The sequence below is a fragment of the Hippopotamus amphibius genome, chromosome 1, assembly GCF_030028045.1.
Source record: "Hippopotamus amphibius kiboko isolate mHipAmp2 chromosome 1, mHipAmp2.hap2, whole genome shotgun sequence".
Classification (NCBI taxonomy): domain Eukaryota; kingdom Metazoa; phylum Chordata; class Mammalia; order Artiodactyla; family Hippopotamidae; genus Hippopotamus; species Hippopotamus amphibius.
Window position 1 is genome coordinate 59771325 of NC_080186.1, and position 18776 is coordinate 59790100.

General features: G+C 34.6%; 1 protein-coding gene across 1 annotated transcript in view; it reads left to right on the plus strand.

Moving 5' to 3' along the window:
* Positions 1 to 18776, plus strand: part of COL24A1 (collagen type XXIV alpha 1 chain) — a 346898-nt gene that overhangs the window by 118680 nt on the left and 209442 nt on the right. The window contains exon 21 of the mRNA XM_057714246.1: positions 7423 to 7476. Coding sequence (XP_057570229.1) covers positions 7423 to 7476 — 54 coding nt within the window. The remainder of the gene's footprint in view (positions 1 to 7422; positions 7477 to 18776) is intronic.

Here is an 18776-nt window from a genome sequence, read left to right on the forward strand (position 1 = left end):
TGCTTGGTTATTTTTCGGTGGGGGGAATTGTTTGTTTTTTCAGACAAAGGATAACTTTTGAAACTGCATAATTGAAAATGTAATTATTCAAATAGAATTTGTTGTTAATTTGTTCATCAATTTAGGTCATCAAATGTTTGTTGAATGTACTGTATGCGCAGCACCAGACTTTGTATAACTTTGCCCTCTAAGAATTCGTAATTTGTATGTTGCCCTATCTTAAATGGTTTATTTTATTTTTTCTCAATATGACTATTTTTCAAAGGAATATATTCATCTCTACTTTGTTCAGACTTACAAACTACTCAGAAGATAAATTTAAGCCAAACCATATTGCGTTCTTGTGTATTTAATGCACAATGTATATAAAAATCAATGAAAAAAACTTGAAATTTTCATGATAGTTAAATGACCTAAATGTCCCTCTTATCTATAACAACAGAGTATTTAAAGCTATATTATAAAATATAAGAAAAGTTTGTTTAACCAAATATGTACTTTATTTTTAACCTATTATAGATGAACAGGTTATTACCTCCAAAACAATTCAAATTCTGAACTTCACTGATTTTATCTGGGGCCAAGTTCAATGAATAAATTCTATTTTCTCTCTAATGGTCTTCAAATCATTACAAACTCTTGCCCACCAAAAAGCAAGTGATCATATAAAACACCCAATACCAATTAACTTTTTTTTGCATAGCTCTATACAGATATAATTGAGGTATATAATAAGCTGTATATTTTAAATTGTATAATTTCATAATTTTTCATGTATGTATAACCTGTGAAATCATCACCAAGATCAAGATAGAAAAGGTATTTGTCAAACTCAACACTTGTTCACTTTTTGTAATCCATCATTTTGTTTTTCTGTCCCCACCCTTCCCAGGCTACCAGTGATCTACTTTTTGTCATTTTAGATTAATTTGCATTTTTCTAAAGTTTTATGTAAATGAACTCATATAGTATATACTCTTTTTTGGTCTGGCTTCTTTTACTTAGCATAATGCATTTGAGACTCATCTAGGTTGTTTCATTTTACCTTCACACCATAATTAGTTTATCCATTGGATTTATTTATTTCTGGATTGTTTATCCATTTACCATTTTTAACTATTTTTTAACTGGAAGGACTATATATTTCAAAATAAAACAGATTTACCACTCCTATTGAAGAAGTACTGATGTGCTCAATGTATAATGTAGAGTATCACATATTTATTCTGTTAGGACACTCTAGCTTCCAAACTTCTGACTACTGCCAGAATAAGAATGACAATATTTTATTTTTATTATTTCTAAGGAAACTAATGGAATCTGCTAGTGCTTTGGTTCCCAGGTTTTGCTTTAAAAATGCATGTGTATTAGACTCCAGCCTTTAGTGATTAGAGAAAAATAAAACATTGTTTTTACTGGAGAGAATGCTGAATCACTCTTCTCAGTGCAGTAAACAAACGTTAGGAGCCCAAAAAAAGAAGACACATTTTTACTTATTATTTTTAAAGCTACTTGAGTTTTCTGCTTCTTGATAAAAATTGGTGATTAAACTATTTCTATAAAGAAGGCACCAGATGCAAGATACAACATCAATATACAAAAAAAAGTTGTTTCTATACACTAATAATGAGCTATCAGAAAGAGAAATTAAGAAAACAGTCCCATTTATAATTGCATCCAAAAAACCCTAGGAATAAATTTAACCAAAGGGGTGAAAGACCTGTATACTGAAAACTATAAGACATTGGTGAAAGAAATTGAAGGATACACAAATAAATGGGAAGATATCCCGTGTTCATGGCTTGGAAGAATTAATATTGTTAAAATGTCCATATTACCCAAAGCAATCTACAGATTCAGTGCAATCCCTATCAAAACTCCAATTGCATTTTTCACAAAAATGGAACAAACAATCCTAAAATTCCTATGGAACCACAAATGACTCCAAATAGCCAAAGCAACCTCAAAAAAGAACAAAGCTAGAGATATCACACTTCTAGTTTCAAACTACATTACAAAGCTATAGTAATCAAAACAGTATGATATTGGAATAAAAAGAGAAACATAGATTAGTGGAAAAGAATAGAAAGGAAAAAATGACCAGAAATAAGTCTATCCACATATGGTCAATTAATCTATGACAGAGGAGCCAAGAATATTCAGTGAGGGAAGGACAATCTCTTCAGTAATGGTTTGGGAAAAATTGGACAGCCACATGCAAAAAAGTGAAACTTGACCCCCTACCTTACACCATACACAAAATATAATTCAAGATGAATTAAAAACTTCAAGGCAATACCTGAAACCATAGAACTCATAGAAGACAACGTAGACAGAAAGCTCCTTGACATCGGTCTTCGTGATGATTTTTTGGGATTTGACACCAAAAGCACAGGCAACAAAAGCTAAAATAAACAAGTAGGACTACATCAAACTGAAAAGGTCCTGCACAGCAAAGAAAACCATCCAAAAAGTGAAAAATCAGACTACGAAATGGGAGAAAATATTTGCAAATCATATATCTGATAAGGGGTTAATATCCAAAATATATAAAGAACTCATACAACTCAATAGAAAAAAGAAATCTGTTTAAGTATTATTCAGCCTTAAAAAAGAAGGAAATCTTACCATTTGTAACAATCTGGATGCACTGTGAAGGCATTATGCTAAGTGAAATAAGTCAGAGAAAGATAGATGCTATATGATCTCACTTTTATGTAGAATCTAAAGAAAGGCAAACACAAAAAAACCTCAGAGATAGAACAGATTGGGGGATCAGTGTGGGGAGGGTGGGTGAAAGGGATCAAAAGGTACAAATTTCCAGTTATAAATAAGCCATGGGGATGTAATGTACATCATGGTGACATAGTATAATAATACTGTATTGTATATTTGCAAGTTGCTAACAGAGTAGATCTTAAAAGTTATCATCACACACAAAATTATAACTATGTATGGTGGTGGATTTTAACTGGATTTATTGTGGTGATCATTTCTCTCTATATATATACAGGTGTTTTACACCTGAAACTAATATGTTATATGTCAATTATTTATCAGTTTTTAAGAAAAAGCTCTGGAAGTCAGACTGCTCCTCCTTTTCCTCACTAAGGTGTTATATTTTCAATTGTGATGTGACAATTTAACTGAGATAGTGAAGCACATTGTGGGAGAAACCATTTTGACTTCTCAGTGTTTACCAAAGTATTTTACGCAGAAAAGAAAACATTTGATCAGATTTTTGTTTTTAATTTTCTTTCTGTATAGTTTCATGCCAGTGTAGTTTTTTAATGAAAGTTATAGACTCTGAATGGTGTATTTTTAAATCTTTCAATCTCTAAGCTCCCTGAAATTTTGCTACTTGGCAAAGATGGCCATGTCCTGTCATTTGATTTACACTGTCAGTGATGAATTTGAGAGTTTAAAAATTTTCTTTTATAGACATACGTTATCATTAAAATTCAGTAGACTCAGTTAACTCAGATTTTTATATTTTAAAGTTATTATTTAAAAGGTAAGATCTTTACTTGGTGGTAACCCAGATATAGGATTTTTAAATAATAAAAATATTCTCTGGCCAAGTTTCTAAGGTATCCTATTTGAGGAGACTTTTTTCTCCTATTAATAACTATACTGATGTGCTTCTGAACTTTTAAATAAAGTTTTAATTTTAAAATATTTATCATACATGGCTATAATATAAGATCAGATTTGTTGACATCTTTTGTCTCTTATTCCCTGGTCTTTGGCACTTTTTGTCTTTTTAATACTCTTACTATAATGCAGATATTCATGCATATACTCAGTAGTCCATGTTTGTCCAGAAGTCACCTCAATAAATTTTTTCTTACTGTTTTATTGAAAATAAAGCACAGACACTGAAAACTATCTAAAACAAATGTATACCACAAACAATTATAAGACAAATACTCATAACTGCCACACAGGTCAGGAATAGAACTGCCAGTTATCCCCAGAAGCTTTTCTGGATCCCAACCAAAGCCCGTATCTCCTCCCAAAAGTAAGCAATTCCTCTTTTTTCTTTTACGGTTTATCACTCAGATGTACATCTTTTAAAACTACAGTTTAGTCTTGTTTGTTTTACTCTTGTGTCTGTCAATCTACAAGTTCTCTTTCCATTGCCTTTTTCCCGCTTTATAATTTAATTGTCAATCCCCAGCCATTTAACCTGTAGAGTTTCCCACAGCCTGGATTTTGCTTAACTACATCATTTTGCTTAACTACATAACTCTCTCTCCTGTGTATTTCCTGCAAATTGGTAGTCACTTATAGAGGCCTGGCCAAAGTCAGTTTCGCTCGTTTGTTTGTTTTTGGCAAGACTATGGGTGGTATCGTGTTGTTTCATCAGGAAGCACAAAATGTCTATCTCTTTTTCTGTGATGTTAGTAACAGCTGTGATTCCTCAACTCCCTACATACATAGATTATTTAGGGGATTACAAAATGAAGATATTCTTGCTCTTTCATTTCTTTTTCATTTATTGGCTGGAATACATCCCCTAATCTACTATTTGGTTAGTTGTATTACGGTATGTATACAAAAGGTGGTAAATGCTTGATTCTTCACCTTCATTTACCAGTTTTGGAGATAATAAGTTGTCTCTCTTTCATCCTCTGTTGTTGTATCATTATGAACTTCTGAATGTAAATATTTGATATGTTTCAACCCATTGCAATTTTTATCCTCATTGAAGTTTGTATTGTCCTGTATCTGGCTGGTGATATCCTCTTTAAGCTCCCAGAGTTCTTTTTTATTTTTAGTTGTGGTGAGTGGGGGCTACTCTTCGTTGTGGTGTGTGGGCTCCTTATTGCTGTGGCTTCTCTTGTTGCGGAGCACGGGCTCTAGGAGCTTGGGCTTCAGTAATTGCAGCACGTGGGCTCAATAGTGGCTCATGGGCTCTAAAGCGCAGGCTCAATAGTTGTGGCGCAAGGGCTTAGTTGCTCCGGGGCATGTGGGATCTTCCTGGAGCAGGGATCGAACTCATGTCCCCTGCATTGGCAGGTGGATTCTCAACCACTGCACCGCCTAGGAAGCCCTCCCAGAGTTCTTTTAACTGTGACTCCAGATTTGATACATTTTACAGCTTTCTTGCTTTCTAGTATGACAAGGTGTTCAGGGCTCATCTGGAGGATGGACAGGAATTATGAATTTATCCATGAGGATGCTGTCAACCAGTGGTTGTAAACTGGTACTGAGGGGATGAAAGTAGCCAGCAGTCATGTCTTTTTTTTTTTTTTTTTTTCCAAAAGAAATAAGTCATTATTCAACAATAAAAAAAATCAATTTTTTAGCATTTACGATGTGTTGGGTGTTGTATTAGTTTCTGGGAATATGGTGGTTAATAAGAGATAAAGCTACGCTCAAGAAATTTACAATCTGGGACTTCCTAGGTGGCGCAGTGGTTAAGAATCCACCTAGATGACATTCATACTTAATTGGAGCCTTCCTTACTCTTAAAGATATGATTCTTGTACTTGCCTTACTTTTTATTCTTTTGTGGGGACACGGGTTCAATCCCTGCTCCAGGAAGATTCCACATGCTGCAGAGCAGCTAAGCCCGTGCGCCACAACTATTGAACCTGCACTCTAGAGCCCGTGAGCCACAACTGTTGAGCCCATGTGCTGGAACTACTGAAGCCTGTGTGCTTAGAGCCTGTGTTCTGCAACAAGAGAAGCCATAGCAATGAGGAGCCTCTGCACCACAATGAAGAGTAGCCCCCGCTCACTGCAACTACAGAAAGCCCGGGTGCAGCAACGAAGACCCAATGCAGCCAATAAATAAACAAACAAATAAATAAATAAAAATTTTTAAAAAGAAATTTACGATCTGATGAGAAAAACAGAACCAGCCAAAACACTACGTTAAGTAGCCTTGTAGGACCCTAGGATGGTGTGAGAAACTTAGAAGGGCCCTAATTCAGGATGTTGGATGTCAAAGAAAGGTTTGCAAGTAATATATTATTCAATCTCCTATTTAAAACTTGTGTTCCAGGTGAAGAAAATAAGGAAAAATTACTCAAGGCTGAGAAAGTATAGGTGAACCTGATTTCCTTTAGTTAGAAAAGCAGTCAGCATGTCTGTGTTAAACGTATTCTATTCCAAAACTTCCAGAGGTCTGATTCTGTGTCCAGTCTTTCTGTTACCACTGCCTTGTCTCTTGCCAGAAACGTCCACAAGTAATATTTTTCTCCACAGAATCCAAGTTTTAAATTGGAGTCAAGGCATTTCTGTCCTAATCCAGACTGGATAAGTTCGTATCACTTACTTTTGATTTGTTTTGTTTTGTTTTTCCAGGATGAGTTTTCCAGAATCAACTTTGCTATTCCATCTTACTTGTTGGCATTTTAATTACCCTAATATTTACCCCTCCACTGAATGATCTTTTCTAGATGACATTCATACTTAATTGGGGCCTTCTTTGCTCTTAAAGATATGGTTCTTGTACTTGCCTTACTTTTTATTCTTTTATCCATGTCAGAAGAAAACACTGAAACAGCTTTATCTGTGACAAAATATGGGTAAAACTGTAATTATTAGCTTATTATCAATATTAAAACTGATCATGATGAATTTCACTCTAATGTGTTATTTCAGTAAGAATATTGATCTAACCATTTTAGAGCAACATTCATGGCCTTTACTCAGCATAGATTTTTTTTAACACTTTGATCCATTTCTGTTTCTTGAGACAACTGTTTTAGACTGCTAAAGTATAATTTCCAAAAAGGTAAAATTATGATTCTCAGGTGAATATGAAGTAAACATGGGTCAAAGATTTTATTCAATTCATTTAGTAATGGTGGAACCAGTAAGATGTTAAAACAAATTCAGAGAACATTTGAGCTACTTACAGACAATTGAATATGGGAATGGTAGAATAAGACAGTTGAGTTAAATACAAAACTGATTACTATCCTGTCTATTAAGCTATAACCTTTGGGGGTTTTTTGTTTTTGTTTGTTTGTTTTTACCAAACAGAAGAATTAACATATGGTTAGTAAACAGTGAGTCTAACAAAATACATTTCCCTAATCTTTGGGTGGCTCTGTGTCCCATATGACACTGAAAAGACCTGATACATATGTTTTTGCCTTTTTTTCAACTTGTGAATGATTTTGAATAAGATTTCAAAAATCTCTAAGACTGAATCAGAGAATTTTGGGGTGGGCCTGAGGATTATTCGTGAATAACTGATGAAGTAAGCTCTGTTTTAGTATACTTTGTAAGTTTTGTATTCCAATGTCAGACAACTGCTTAACAATACTTTTTAATATTGAAGTTTTGAGGAGAATAAATCGTTTTAACTGGGCATCAAAGAAAGGCAAAGGGAATTTTTATATGCTTAATAGATTCAAAGTAACTTGCTATGGAATAAACTCTCTATATTTTTATGTTCTCTAGGGTTTTCCTGGAGATATTGGGATTCCTGGACAAAATGGCCCTGAAGGATCAAAGGTAAAGAAATAAAAAAGTATGATACCTACAGTTTTCTAATCTCAAATCTCAATGAATGGGTAAAAAAAATTTTTAGAAATATCAGACATTTCTAGATATTTTTGAGCTGCCTCAAGTGCACTTTAAAAACCTTGTACAGCTTGTTTTGAGATATTCAGGAAGCGGTTTGCGTGTCTGGTTGTTGTTTGGTGTCATTTGTTTACTAGGGGTATGTTTATACAGTCTCTTGGCTTCAGGTCATTGAAAATGATTTTCCTGGTTTGGTTAAGGGTGACAGTGTTTCCAAAGCACATAATTAACTGAAAAAGGATTTCTTACAAGAGGTGAAAAAATTAAAAAACCCCAAAGCTATAGCACACACTAAATGGATGAGAGTTTTCTGACCGCTAAATCCCTTTAGGGCCCTTAAAATATCCACTGATTGAAAGAAAACCTATGGTGTTCTGGAATGTATACATAGCACAAACTACCTGAAGAAACTTAATCATTTCTAACTTCCTTTACTACTGTTGTGTATCTGGACTACAGATTATCCAGAGCAAAACTTTAAATGCCAAGCTTTTCCAAACAGACCGACATAAAATGAGCACTGTAAACAAATAAAGTATTGTGAATAAAAACACAGAATGATGAAATAGACTGAAGTTGGGAGAAGTGGCAGGTTATGAAGTTTAGCTGCTGTGGAAGGTTATTGGTATGAGAAGAGAGGAAGTGTTAGGAGATGAAGCTGGAAAGGATATTAATATAGCTATATTTGTTAGTGCACTATAGTGTCAAGTACTACAGTACTATAGTAAATGTTTTACAGCATCTCATTTAATCTTCTCAACAGCTTTATGAGGTAGATATAATTCCCATTTTATAGATAATTATTCCCTCACAGTCACATAACTATCAAGTGACTTAGCCAGGATTCTAACCCAGGTGTGATTTCAAAGTCTGGCTCTTAACCATTTAGTTTTGGGATTAAATTGTGGGGAAGGTTTAAGACCATGTTGAAGAGTTTCTACTTCTTCCATGGGCATCATGAAGTAATCAAAGAGTTTTAAGTAGTAAAGTGTCCTAGGTGATTTATGTTTTTAAAGGTATCTCTTATGTTAGCGTGGAGGATGGTTTAACAGGAGAGAAAATGAAGGCAAAGAGTTGAGTTAGAAAAAGCTAGAAAAAAAATTTTAAAGATCCGAAATGAAATAGAAGATTCACTCAATCAACAAATATTTACTGGCTGCCTCTTATGTGACATCCATTGTGCTGGACCTTAGGGCTACAAAGATGAAAAGTCCTGCTCCCTACTTTCAAGAAACTTACAATCTAGAGACATATATACAGGAAATCCTTTATAATAACCATGTGAATAACATAATATGTGATACTGTGTGAGTATAGGGTTAGGGGACTCAGATTATGCTTTGTAGAGAAGGTAGCACTTGAGCGGACATGACAAATCAGTAGGAATTTGCAGACAGACAAGTGAGATGTATAGCATTCAGGAAAAGGGAACTTATGAGAGGATGAAGGTGCAGTATTTGAAACATATTTGTACTAAAAGTTATTCATTGTTTATGTGAAATTCAAATCTAACTGGGCATCCTGTGTGTTCTCTGGCAGTGCTACTGGCCACCTATCAACTCACTCCATGTATATAAAGCCGTATTTCCCCCTCCCTTTCTGTCTCCATAGAAGAGGTATTCTTCCCCCTCCTCAGTATTCAAGTTTCACATATGTTTTGTATCAAACCCTCTTCTGACTCCTGAATGACCTCATGCCATCAGTTATCACCTTTATCCTGATCTCTCCTTTGACTCAAAATTTCCCCTTTTTGCCCTTGAAACCATTTTCACTGCCAAATTTTTAATTTCGGCCCTATTTATTCTTTACTAGGATTAGTGTAATAGCCCTCTAATTGTTCTTCCTGCCTCCAGTCTGGCATTTCTTCAAATATACATCTAAACGACTGGTGTAATAATGTTTGTATAGATCTCATCATGGCACTCTTGTACTTAAATTCTTCAGTGTCTCCACAGCTTCCAGGTTAAGGATTATAATTCTTTACTTTTTATACAAGGTTCTTTATGAATTACTCTCGATCTCTAACTCTGTTCTCATGTAGTCACATATCCCCTTGCTCTTCCAAAAGCATTACTCCAAGCAAACTATTCAGAGTACCACACATGCCATACTTGTTCAAATCTCACAGCTCCCTGCATGCTGTTCTTTTTGTCTGGATCTGTGCCCTACTTTATCTAGCTAACCGCTACACATCACATGCCATGTTATCCAGGAAGCTTTCCTTGTTCCTCTCAAATCTAATTGATATGTCTCTTCTCTGTGCTCCTAAAAAAATCTATCAAGCACTTATCTTCATATAAGTGCTGATTTTCTTATCTCTCTGTTAGACTATAAGCTTTTTGAAAAAGACACTAATTGGTTTTATACACATCAGAATAACCATGATAATATCCATAACACATAATAGGAACACAATAAATATTGGCTGAATGAATGATTGAATGACTGTATTTAAAAGCTAATTTGGAAATAGAAACAATACAGCTTGTAACTGATTAAATGAAGGTGATGGGAGAAAGAGAAGTTAAAGATAAAACTGAGACTATGACTTGGGTTACTGATGTCATTGACTTAAATAAGGAACTCAGAATGAGGAGGAGGTTTGGAAGATGAGGAAGACAAGAAATATGATTCAGGGTATATATAGTTTGATGTACCTCGTTGACATCAGGTAGAAATAATCAATATCTAGTAGTAAACCAAGCCCCAAAGTAGAAATAGTAGCATGAACGTACACTGAGAGAGAGAGGTAGTATAGAGAATTGAGTTGAGAATTTCTTACCTGTAGTTTAGCCCCTTACCTGCTGTATACTTAGGAACTTGAACTTGATACATATATAAACACATTCATCTTTCCATTCATTCAATAATTCATTTATTTAACATTTACTGAGTTTCTTTTATGCTTTAGGCCAAGTACTAAATTTGGGATTACAAAGATTTCTGAGCTATGGTCCCTCCCTGGCTGAGATTACAGTTCAGTGAGAGATTTTTTTAAAAATCACAGAATATTGTATGATGTGCTATATAAGAGTTGGGGAAGTGCTATGAGAGCCTAGATAATTGAGCAACAGATTCTGCCTTAGGAAATTGGGAATTAACTTCAAGAGGAAGTAATAATTGAACTTAATTACTTCCTCTTGAAGTTAATTCCCAATTTCCTTTTTTCTTCTGTAGGGTTTTTTTCTTCTGTAGGGTTCCCTAACTTTTAAAAAAAAAATTATTCAGGTATAGTTGATATACAATATTATATAAGTTGCAGGTGTGCAACAGTGATTCACAATTTTTTAAAATTTTTGTTTTATATTGGAGTGTAGATGATTAACAATGTGTTAGTTTCAAGTATACAGCAAAATGATTCAGTTGCACATATACATGTATCTATTCTTTTTCAAATTCTTTTCCCATTTAGTTTATTACAGAGTATTGAGCAGCATTCCCTGTGCTATACAGTAGGTCCTTGTTGGTTATCTATTTTAAATATATCAGTATGTACATGTCAATTCCAAACTCCCAATCTATCCATCCCTCCAGCCTTCCCCCCCCCCCCACTGGTAAACCATAAATTCATTCTCTTAAGTTTGTGAATCTGTTTCTCTTTTGTAAATAAGTGCATTTATATCATTTTTTTGATTCCACGCATAAGTGATAGCTCATGTTTGTCTTTCTATGTCTGATTTACTTCACTTAGTATGATAATCTCAAGGTCCATCCATGTTGCTGCGAATGGCATTATTTCATTCTTTTTAATGGCTGAGTAATATTCCATTGTGTGTGTGTGTGTGTGTGTGTGTGTGTGTGTGTGTGTATACACACATCATCTTTATCCATTCATCTTTCAATGGACATTTAGGTTGCTTCCATGTTTTGGCTATTGTAAACAGTGCTGCAGTGAACATTAGGGTGAATGTATCCTTGCAAACCATGTTTTTCTCCAGATACATGCCCATGGTGGGATTGCGGGATCATATGGTAGCTCTATTTTTAATTTTTTAAGGAACCTCCATACTGTTCTCCATAGTGGCTGTATCAGTTTACATTCACACTAACAATGTAGGAGATTCCATTTTCTCTACACGCTCTCCAGCATTTATTGTTTGTAGACTTTTCGATGATGGCCATTCTGACTGGTGTGAGGTGATATCTCATTGTAGTTTTGATTGGCATTTCTCCAGTAATTAGCTATGTTGAGCAACTTTTCATGTGCCTCTTGGCCATCTGTATGTCTTCTTTGGAGAAATGTCTATTTAGGTTTTCTGCCCATTTTTTGATTTGGTTGTTTTTGGTTTTTTGATATTGAGCTTCATGAGCTGTTTGTAAATTTTGGAGATTAATCACTTGTTGGTCACGTTGTTTGCACATATTTTTTCTCATTATGTGGTTTTTCTTTTGTTTTTATTTATGGCTTCCTTTGCTGTGCAAAAGCTTTTGAGTTGGATTATAACCCATTTGTTTATTTTTGTTTTTATTTCCATTACTCTAGGAGACAGATCAAAAAGATACTGCTGCGATTTATGTCAGAGTATTCTGCCTATGTTTTCCTCTAAGAGTTTTATAGTATTTGATCTTACTATATATTTTTTTACTTATTTACATATGTATTTATTATATATATTATTATATATTTTATATGTGTTTATTATAATTACTTATATTAATTACTTATTTAGGCCTTTAATCCATTTTGAGTTTATTTTTGTGTATGGTGTTAAAGAATGTTCTAATTTCATTTCTTTTTACATATGGCTGTCCAGTTTTTCCAGTACCAGTGATTAAAGAGACTGTCTTTTCTCCATTGTATAGTCTTGCCTCCTTTGTTGTAGATTAATTGACCATAGATGCATGGGTTTGTTTCTGGGCTTTCTGTCCTGTTCCATTAATCTATATTTCTGTTTTTATGCCAGTACTATACTGTTTTGGTGACTGTATCTTTGTAGTATAGTCTGAAGTCAGGCAGCCTGATTCCTCCAGCTCTGTTTTTCTTTCTAGAGATTGCTTTGGCTAGTCAGGGTCTTTCGTGTCTCCCTACAAATTTTAACATACTGGTTCTAGTTCTGTGAAAAATGCCATTGGTAATTTGGTAGGGATTGCATAGAATCTGTAGATTGTCTTGGGTAGTATAGTCATTTTGACAATGTTGATTTTTCTAATCCAAGAACATGGTATATCTTTCCATCTGTTTGTGTCAACTTCAATTTCTTTCATCAGCCTCTTGTAGTTTTCAGAGCACAGGTCTTTTGCCTCCTTAGGTAGGTTTGTTCCTAGGTATTTTATTCTTTTTGATGCAATGGTAAATGGGATTGTTCCTTGAAATTCTCTTTCAGATCTTCCGTTGTTAGTGTATAGAAATGCAAAAGATTTTCGTTTATTTTGTGTCCTGCAACTTTACCAAATTCATTGATGAGCTCTAGTAGTTTTCTGGTGGCATCTTTAGGATTTTCTATGTGTGGTATCATGTCATCTGTAAAGAGTGACAGTTTGAGTCCTTCTTTTCAATTTGGATTCCCTTTATTTCTCTTTCTTCTCTGATTGCCATGGTTAGGATTTCCAAAACTATGTTGAAGAAAAGTGGTGAGAGTGGACATCCTTGTCTTTTTCCTGACCTCAGAGGAAATGCTTTCAGCTTTTTCACCATTGAGTATGATATTAGCTGTAGGTTTGTTATATATGGCCTTTATTATGTTGAGGTATGTTCCCTCTACGCCAACTTTCTGGAGAGTTTTTATCATAAATGGGTGTTGAATTTTTGTCAGAAGCTTTTTCTGCATCTGTTGAGATGATCATATGGTTTTCAGTTTGTTCATGTGGTATATCACACCGACTGATTTGCAGATATTGAAAAATCCTTGCATCTCTGGGATAAATCCCCCTTGATCATGGTGTATGATTCTTTTAAGGTAGCACTTTTTAACTTTATATGTATGTTTTGCTGAAAGCCTTGCTTCAGGTTTCAAGGTTCATGGGATTCGCTGGCAAAATAACCACTCTACATTCAGTTAAGCAAGAATTTAAAGAGAATTTATTAAATTAACAAAGATCACAGTATACTAATTAAAAGAGTAATTAACTAAGAAAGAATAGTAAAGACAGAGGTTCATACATCACCAAATTGGGGAAGCACCTAAATCCAGGTCCAAGCAGCACTGGGAAGTCCCTGGAACAACAATCTGGAGTCCCAGTTGGGAAGGGTCCCAGGCAGTGTGTCCACTCCACGGGTGAGACTTCACATGGGAGTTCTGGGGGCTCCTGCTTATAATTCCAGGCCGCAAACTGATACCATCAATTTGTGTGCAAAAATGCAGCTCTGGGTTACTATAATAATGCTGTTGTTTTCATCCTGTGAGTCACAAGAATTTCTAGACCCCGGGGGGGAGGGGACTGGTCAGGTCCCCAGGGCTAAAGAAATTCCAAGACCCACTCCCTTTCTTATCATAAGCGATGCTTGACTTGCTAGCAGCAATTGTTAGGTGTGTGAGCAAGCCTGCAGTCCAGATAAGGCCGCAGGTCATCCGGGGATCCTGCTTCTGTCTCTGAGGCCTGAACAACATTACTCTAGTAGCTTCCCCAACAACGTGATAGTTTGTACCTCTGAATCCCCACCCCATCTTGCTCTCCAGCCCCTAACTTAATGTTTTAAAGTATACATATCATACCATGTGAAGAATACAGGATAGCTTTGTAAATCCTCTTCTGTTTATAAATTTTTTTCTCTTAAATTTTTGTTAAGAAAAATGTCAGAGAAATTAAGAAAGCCAGTTGACCTCTTGAATATTATTATAATAGTTATCTTTAAAACTTCCTTCTTATTACTTCCTTTAGTCTTAAAATTAATATTTAAACATGGGACAAAAAAACGTGAAAGCCAGACATTTTAATGAATATTAATGGTTGAATTTCCAGTAGGTAGTAATTACTTTTTGGATTGCTTTATCTAAATTTTTTCAATAAACAGGAGCTTGTAGCTTCATCAGCACCAACATTATAAGACTAATTGTTTTTGTATACATCACTGAATTTTAATATAATATCTTAGGTGATTTAATCAAAAGAACCAGAAAATTTTAAAGGAAGAGGAATATGATTTTATATTTTACAGGTTGGGAAGGGTCTGTTTTTGTCTCTCATTTTCATCCTTCCTATTTGCCTTAAAATTGTTTGTAGAAACAGAAGGAAAAATAGCCAGACTTACTGACCTTATTTGCATGATGTTTTCCTTTAGTTGTATACACTGTGTTATGGAAACATGTTAAAATTTCCTTCATTTTCATATATATGTCTTATTTGGAAAGTGGAGACAATATAAATTATTAAAGTTCTGTTTAGGCTATGCAAGATGGTCATCAAGAAGATCATGTGCACTCTATTTGAAATACATGGTTACCCTATTTGTGAACCAAATGTGTTCCTTCCAGAGCAATTTGGCACAGCTCTAAAGAAGCCTTTTATTTTCTCCTCATTTTCTGCCAGATAACTAAAAACCTCAAACTAACATTGGAAACTTGTGTTAATTATGGTTCCATTGATTATGGGACTGTGTGTGTATGTATATGTGTATATAGATACAAAGCATACTTCAGCAAGCCTTCTTGAGAGCTATCCAACTTGGCAATCTGCTTTCAAGCATCCCAAAACATTAGCAAAACCACATCCCTTGCTGCTTACTGCAGAAAGTGAGTACCAATAAATATTCTCTATTCTCTGGTACACAGAGGAATAACTTATTTGTTGCCATAATGGTTTATCTTATTACTTTGGCTATGGAATTAAGGATGGTAAAACAGGCTGTTCTTGTCTGTTGTATAACGTCCCTGGTAAATTTTTAGAAAAAGCATATTTGTTAGGTTATGTTATAGAATATATGGAAATAATTTTTTACAGTGAATTATTAAAATATGTTATGCGTTTATCTGTATAGAGGTGAGATAACTCGGTAAGATGAAAATGCATTCCTAAATAGTTCTCTGAGATCATTTCAACCCAGCCCTGAAAATTCACTTTCCAAAATCAAGATTTTGTACAGAGATTTCTTATTTTAACCATTTTATTTTCCAGGCAGCATTTAGTCAGTTGAGAAATATTTATTGAGTTTGTACAATGGGCAGTGGACTTTGTTAAGCAATTAAAACATGCTCTTTTGAACCAGGAACTTGTAATCCACTGGAAACATGAGATTTCCACATATGAAAAGTTAAAAAGTGAACTAGGCAGCACATCATAAATGGATAAGGAGCTCAGGAAGACAATTTCTGTGGCCATTTTTCTGAGAGACTTCATAGAGAAATTGGAATTTGAGTTTGGATGAATTGGATTTGGCCAAATAGATCCAAGGAACAAGAGATTCTATGCAACAGGTACAAACTCAACACAGGGATGGAGGTGTAGAAATTAAAAAAAAGTTAGTAGGTAAATTGTGACTGATCTTAGATATAAAGTTGAGAAGTTTAAATGGTAATAAGCCCATAGAAGTTTTTTTTAATTGTGGTAAAAAGCATATAACATAAAATCTACTCTCTTAACAAATTTTTGGGTGTACACTACAGTAGTGTTAACTATATGCATATTTTTGTACAGCAGATCTCTAGAATGTTTTCACCTTGCACAACTGAAACTCTATACCCATTTAACAGCAACTCCAATTTCCACCTCCCCAAACCTCTGGCAACCATCATTCTCTTTCTGCTTCTATGAGCCTGACTACTTTAGATACCTCATATGAGTAGAATCATGCAATATTTGTCTTTCTGGGACTGGTTTACTTTACTTAGCATAAGGTCTTCAGGGCTCATACACATTACAACCTATGTCAGAATTTTGTTCTTTTTAAAGGCTGCATAATAATAGTCCTTTATCCAATAGTCCAAAAATCAACATTTTCTTTATCTGCTCATCCATCAGTGAACATTAAGGTTGTTTCCACCTATGGGCATACCTTGGAGATTTTGCAGTTCAGTTCCAGACCACTGCAACAAAGCAAATACCGTAAAAAATTGAGTCACACAAAATTTTTTTGGTTCCCCATACATACAGAAGTTATGTTTATACTATACTGTAGTCCATTAAGTGCACAATAGCATTATGTCTAAAAAATGTACATGCTTTAATTAAAAAATACTTTATTGCTAAAAAAAATGCTAACCATCATCTGACAATGCAGGGTTGCCATGAAGTTTCAATTTGTAAAAAATGTAGTATCTAAAATAAAATAATACACACAATGACTTATCAACTTAATAACATATTTTTCCGAAATATGACATTGTTTTCCATGTTTTCAAATCTCTACTATCTGGCTTAATAAAAGAAGGATTCTCATATCTGCTTCATCATTCAAAAAAAAAAAAAAATGTAGTATCTGTGAAGTGTAATAAAGTGAATAACAATAAAATAAGGAATGCCTGTGTAGGCTACTGTGAATAATGTGGCAGTGAACATGGGAGAGCAGATATCTCTTCAAATCCTGTTTTTAATTCTTCTGTAAAACATCCAGAAGTGAGATGGCTGGATCATATGGTAGTTCTATTTTAATTTTTGGAGGAACTGCCATAGTCTTTTCATAGTGACTGTACCATTTTACATTCTCACCAACAGTGCACTAGGGTTCAAATTTCTCTACATCTTTACCAATACTTGTTATTTTCTGTTTGTTTGTTTTACAATGGCCATCCTGACAGGTGTGAGGAGGTATCTCATTATGACTTTGATTTTCATTTCCCTGATGATTAGTGATGTTGAACAATTTTTCATGTGTCTCTTGGCCATTTGTATGATTTATTTCCAGAAATGTGTGTTCAAGTCCTTTGCCCGTTAATTTGTGTTATTTGGTTTTCGCTGTTTGGTTGTGAGAGTTCCTTATATATTTCAGATATTAAACCCTTATGAGATATTTGGTTTGCAAATATCTTCTCCCATTCTGTAGGTTGTCTTTTCACTTGGTTGATTGTTTCCCTACTGTGCAGAAGTATTTCGTTTGATGTAGTCCCAATAGTCTCTTTTTGCTTTTATTGCCTTTGCTTTTGGTTCCAAATCCAAAAAATCATCACCAAGACAGATGTCAGGGAGCTTTCTGTGTATGTTTTCATCTAGGAGTTTTATGGTTCAGGGATTACTAGTCTTTAATCCATTGGTTCCTTGATGTAAGTGTATTTTAAGTTGATTTATGTGTATGGCGTAAGATAAGGTTCAGTTTCATTCTTATGTATGTGGATATCCAGTTTTCCGAACACCCTTTGTTGAAGAGACTACTTTTTATCCATTGTTTAATCTTGGCACCCTTATCAAAGACAGTTTAATGACATATGCATTGGTTTCTTTCTGGATTCTCTTTTCTATTCCATTGGTCAGTATCTCTGTCTTTTTGCTGGCAGCAAATTGTTTTGATTATTGTAGCTTTGTAATATGGTTTGAAGTCAAGACGTGTGAGGCCTCCAGCTTTATTATTCTTCCTCAAAGTTGTTTTGGTTATTCAGGCTCCTTTTTGATTCCATTTGAATTGTAGAGTTGTTGTTTTTTTTTCTCTACCTGCAAAATATTCCATTGAAATCTTGCTAAGGATTGCATTGAATCTGTAGATTGCTTTGGGTATTATGGACATTTTAAGAATATTAAGTCTGCCAGTCGTGAATATGGGATGCCTTTCCATTATTTGTGTTTTCTTTAATTTCTGTCAGCAGTGTTTTTTTTTTTTTTTTTTTTTTTGGCACACGGGCTTAGTTGCTCCGTGGCATGTGGGATCTTCCTGGAGCTGGGATCGAACCCGTGACCTCTGCATTGTCAGGCGGATTCTTAACCACTGCGCCACCTAGGAAGCCCTCAGCAGTGTTTTGTAGTGGACTATCTTTCCATTTATTTATGTCCTTTTTAATTTCTTGCATCAGTGTCTTACAGTTTTCAGTGTACAGGTCTTTCACCTCCTTGGTTAAATTTATTCCCATGTGTTTTACTCTTTTGGGTGTAATCGTAAATGGGATTGTTTTCCTCATTTCACTTTTTGATGGTTTGTTGTTAGTGTATAAAAATGCTACAGATATTGTGTATTGATTTTGTATCCTGCAACTCTACTGAATTCATCTATTAGTTCTAACAGTTTTTTGGTGGACTCTTTATGGTTTTATATATATGGCAGCATGTCATCTGCAAAGAGTAACTGTTTTAATTCTTCCTTTCTAATTTGGATGGCCTTTCTTTCTTTTATTTCTCTCTTTTTTTTTTTTTTCCTAGTTGCTGAGGCTTGG